At 33.9% G+C, this 4,990-nt stretch overlaps 2 protein-coding genes and 1 non-coding gene across 3 annotated transcripts in view; 1 reads left to right on the forward strand and 2 right to left on the reverse strand.

Moving 5' to 3' along the window:
- The window catches only part of LOC107007745 (CBL-interacting serine/threonine-protein kinase 3-like), a 6,367-nt gene extending 6,029 nt beyond the window's left edge, over positions 1 to 338 (forward strand). The window contains exon 15 of the mRNA XM_015206503.2: positions 50 to 338. Coding sequence (XP_015061989.1) covers positions 50 to 124 — 75 coding nt within the window. The 3' untranslated portion in view covers positions 125 to 338. The remainder of the gene's footprint in view (positions 1 to 49) is intronic.
- Positions 339 to 1,634: 1,296 nt separating this feature from the next.
- Positions 1,635 to 1,787, reverse strand: LOC114075764. Its single transcript, XR_003576153.1, has one exon. It is a non-coding gene; the product is annotated as a U4 spliceosomal RNA (small nuclear RNA).
- Positions 1,788 to 2,477: 690 nt separating this feature from the next.
- On the reverse strand, positions 2,478 to 4,071 carry LOC107016592 (probable serine/threonine-protein kinase PBL2). The gene is made up of 5 exons (XM_027914045.1): positions 3,862 to 4,071; positions 3,490 to 3,625; positions 3,276 to 3,412; positions 3,062 to 3,185; positions 2,478 to 2,944 (listed from the first exon to the last, which is right to left on the reverse strand). The coding sequence occupies exons 1-5, from the start codon at positions 3,919 to 3,921 to the stop codon at positions 2,478 to 2,480; spliced, it is 924 nt and encodes a 307-aa protein (XP_027769846.1). The 5' UTR covers positions 3,922 to 4,071.
- Positions 4,072 to 4,990: the final 919 nt, after the last annotated feature.

Here is a 4,990-nt window from a genome sequence, read left to right on the forward strand (position 1 = left end):
CCCCGCCTTTCGATATCGTCTTTTAACCATTTTCTTTGTTTTTATGCAGTTTTACAAGAATCTTTCAACCTGCCTAGATAATGTTGTATGGAAAACTGAACAGGACATGGAAGAAAAAAAATGAGCAATTTCTTATTTTATTTTTTTTTTCATTTTTTTTTTTAAATTTTGGGACCATATTTTTAAGGTTTTACCAAATGTTTTATTAGGGGTAGGTGTTTTATTAGACAAAAATAGTAGAATTTGCTTCAATTTAAATTAAGTTTGTATTGATTTGTATCACTTTTTGGAAAAATTGTGATTGCAATTGTATACAATATATTGGATTTTTCAGATTTCTTTTTTTTTCTCTTTGAAAAATCATATTATTTCAAAAAGAAAAAGAACAGCTCGATGCACTAAGTATTTTTATGCACGGGATCCTAAGAAGGTTCAAACCACATTAGGCTTGTTGTACGCAATATTTTTATCTTATTTTTACGAAAGTCTGATAAAGTTCAATATATCTATAACATGAATATTGAAGAGATGTGAATATTAGAATGAATGTACGGTTATATCAGATTAATAATGACTACATACAACAACACACAGGATGGATAAGTTATAAAAAGATCGATTGAGATTGATAGACCTAAAATCACATAAAAGCAAGTAGCGTAGAAAATTTGTAAGTCTTTGGTTATTGATGAAAGATTTTAGACTTTTTATGGAATTTAACTTGGAATTTTTAGGGGAATATAATTATTGTTGTTCATATCAATGTGAACTTTGCAGCAAAAATGTAACACTTGCAAATTAGCATATAATACATAAAAACATCATTTAATTTTAATCTCAATTTGATATTTATGTGTTCTAATACTTAAAACGTGTTCAATTTGGTCTCAACTTAATATTTATGCCTTTCAGCCTTGAATATGTATAAATAGACACGCCCTTACATCTATTCCCTCCAACTTTACATTTACAACACTTAGAATTAAACAAATAAATACATATCCGACCTAATACAAAATCAATTCATATCTCACGTGAATTACAAGTCAATTCAACTTATATCTCACGTGAATTGTCATGTTGGACGAGTAAATTGTCATGTAGGACAAGTGTATGCAACTGCAATTTAACTATATCTCACGTGAATGGCCATGCCATGTTGGACGAGTAAATTGTCATGTAGGACAAGTGTATGCAACTACCATTCAACTATATCTCACGTGAATAGCCATGCCATGTTGGACGAGTGTTTGAATTGTCGTGTATTCAAATTACCATGTAAGATGAGTGTATTCAAATTACCATATAAGACGAGTGTATTTATTTAAACTTTAGATGTCAACATGACTCTAGATATCAACTAAAAAACTAAAACCAACCTAATGATAACATAAATGCCATCAAACTATAACCAAATTTAAAGATGGCTTACTGGCATTTAAATATCTTCCACTCGTCTCAATTACGTGAAATCACGTCACAAAGTGTGCAACATGAAACAAAAAATGTACAAAATTATAAAAAATAAGTTCAAAAGGTAATATTAACCATAGTTTAATTAAGTTATATCTCTAAAATTTGAATCGTACTTTATAAAATAGGCATATTATCAACAATTTGAACTTGCATTGTAGGGCTTTACCCCAAAGGGAAGCCCTTCCAAAAATTCTCAACGGCCTTGGCAAACACCAAGGCCGATGAGGGTGTTTGGAAATAGTTTTCAACCAGCAATAGACGCGCCTCGGTTAGAACCTCACTAGCTACGTCATTGCCCCAAGCGCAAAAATAATTTTAACCATGTAGAGTAGCCTTGGCTTATATAACCCTATGCTTCACCCACTTTCTTATACAAATATCAATATGGGACAACTGTAGTATCCTTTTTCAAGTGCAAACACTTAAATTCTTTGCCTTCCAACTTATGAACTAATATAAAAGGTGTGTTTGATACGAAAGAAAATGTTTTCCAGGAAAATAAATGTTCGGTATATAAGTAACATGAAGTTGGGGGCAGGGGTGTTAGGGTTGTGGGGGAGGAAATAATTATTGTGTAATGTCATTTTTATGAAATTTGTTTTCGTTACTTTTTTTTTTTTTGGTGCTTGTACAAGTTTCATACGGAAGAAAATATTTTCTTGAAAAATAAGTAATTTTCTTGTATTTGGTATACAAAGGTTATTATTGGATTTGATTTCGTTATTTCTATTAGGGAAGTGTTTTTCCTTGTATAAGAATTTTTCTTTTCAAAACGTTTCGGCTTAATACATAGTCAACCACTTAAACTTGTCCCGATATTTCATTTAGACATTTGAACTAAAGTTATGTTCCAATTGGACATTTCAAAACAAGTAATAAAGTGTTTTAATTAGACATTTTTCGATTCAAATGTGACCAATCAATATTGACTAACATGATAGACTTGTATATATTTCAACAAGTAATAAAGTGTTTTAGTTTTGAACATTCTTGGGCATTCTCTAAAGGTACTTGCCTTGGGACTCTTCTTTATATTTCGACTCTCCTCGATGAAAATCCTGGTTCCGCCTCCGGGAGATCGACCGTGCACCTTTGTCTTCTCTTGAGACTAACTTGTCATCTGCTTTGTTTAATCTGTTGTGAACAGACATGACAACTTTTGGTGCTTTTACAAGTTCTAGTGTAGCTAGAACCTCATCCATTGTTGGCCTAAGCCTCGGATCGACGTCGACACACCTCAGGACAAGGGAAGCTGCAGTTTGTGCACCTTTCTTTGAGTACTTTCCTCCCAACCTTATGTCCATTATTCTCAACACTCTCCTACTATCACATAAGAATGGTTTTGCCCATTCCACCAATTTCTCATCAGCACCTCCTGCATTTTCAGCACTCGTTGATCGTTTTCCCGATAGCAACTCTAGTAGAACAACTCCAAAACTATAAACATCAATCTGTGGTGTCAAGTTACCTGTTATGAACAAGTTGAATTGGAAAGTTTGGTGAACAAGAGGCCTTTACCACGTTAGTCGCGTGCAAAAGTAGCAAAGAGTTTAAATTCTATGCATTGACGGTAAGATTTAGAAACCTGATGCAAGATATTCTGGTGCAGCATAACCCCTAGTACAACAAACTCTAGTCGAGAAACGAGTTCTGTCTCCACGAGGACCATCTCTTGCAAGACCAAAAGCCGATAGCTTGGCACTGAAATCCTGCAGAAGTGCAATGAAAAACTTACGCGACTTCAAAAGTTGTAACTTGTCTAATGCGAATCATTACTATTTCAGTTTTGGAGAGCTTACTGAATCAAGTAGTATGTTTGAAGCCTTGAGATCGCGGTAAACAACACTTGCATCAAGACCGTGTAAGAAGGACAAGGCTCGTGCAACATCTACTGCAATACGCATTCGTGTAGCCCAAGGTATAACCTTAGCTCCCTCTGTTCACAGAAGAGGTTAATCGTCAACGTTATAATTAAGCATACGAAAACAAATGTAAAGAGATTCGACGACTCACTTTTGAATAAGTGATTTTCCAAACTTCCTTTTGACATGACTTCATATACAAGAAGTCTGTTATCAAGCTCCGCGCAATATCCAATTAAGTTCACTAAATTTTCATGGTAAAGCAGCCCTAAGTAGTTAACCTCTGCCTGCATTTCGAAAAACAAAGTTAAATCACAATAGTACAAGTGTGTCAAAAGATGTTAACTCCCAAGGTATTGTCCACTTTTAGTGATCACAAAAGGCGGAGTCAGGATTTCAACATGCAGGGCATCTAAATCCCGAAGGGACAAAACCATGACGCCCTGAAGTTAGGTCTAAAGCGGACAATACCTTGACAATTAGACCTAGAAAGTTAAGAGTTTTTAAGTTCTTTACGACATACAAGCCATTCTCTATGCCCTTGGAAGCGTCCGGGCTTGAGTTTCTTGACAGCTACAACCATACCACTTCCTGGTTTGCAAGGAGCAAATGTAGTCTCATCTATCCATCCTTTGAAGACGTAACCAAAACGTCCTTCGTCAAGAAGACTATCAGCTTGAAAGTTCTTAGTTGCATTTTTAAGTTCGTTGTACGTAAATGACTTGAGGTTGCTCGGAACAAACGAATCGTTTGAGCAACAACTGCTATGAAATGAGTGTTTATGAGAATGAAACTGTTCCTTCTTCACACTGCTTGAAGAGACAGAATTAGAATCTGAAATAAAAATCGCAAACAAAGTTAGGCTCGACTTTCTAGTATAGTACAACAAGTTTTGTACATTGTAACTCAATATATCAAAGCAACAAACTTCTATACAAAAAAGAATGAATAAAGACAGAGCGCGTCAGGTAGAAGCTATTATTACAAACTTTGACAGCAATAAAATTGAAGTTTTCTAGTGTAGCAACAAAGGTGAGTCAAAAAAGTTCAAAAATCTAGGTATGACATTATTGCATTTTTCTCGAAACTCTTAGTAAAAGTTTCTGGCTCTACGATTAGTTCAAATCATAGAACCTTGGCTAATGACACAAAACAAATCATAATGTTCAACTTTTGTATACAAAATTATATACAAAAAATGTAAAGATAAATTTGAAATAAAAATTGCCAACAAAGTTAGGCTCGACTTTCGAGTATATGAATCCTTACTGTTCATGTTACTCCACTTAAGTTTCTCTAGTACAACAAGTTATGTACTTTGTAATTCAATATATGAAAGCAACAAACTTCTATGCAAAACCAAATACAAAAGACTGAATAAAGACAGAGCGCGTCAGGCAGAAGCTAATAATTGTAAATTTTGATAGCAATAAATTATAGTTTTCTAGTGTAGCCACAAAGGTGACTCAAAAAAGTTCAAAAATCTAGGTGTGACATTATTGCATTTTTCTCGAAACTCTTAGTGAAATTTCTGATTCCACGATTAGTGTAAAATCACAGAACCTTGGCTAATGACACATAACAAATCATGATGTTCTAACTTTTGTATACAAATTATATACAAAAAATGTAGAGATAAATTTGAAATAAAA

This window comes from Solanum pennellii, chromosome 1, assembly GCF_001406875.1.
Source record: "Solanum pennellii chromosome 1, SPENNV200".
NCBI classification, from domain to species: domain Eukaryota; kingdom Viridiplantae; phylum Streptophyta; class Magnoliopsida; order Solanales; family Solanaceae; genus Solanum; species Solanum pennellii.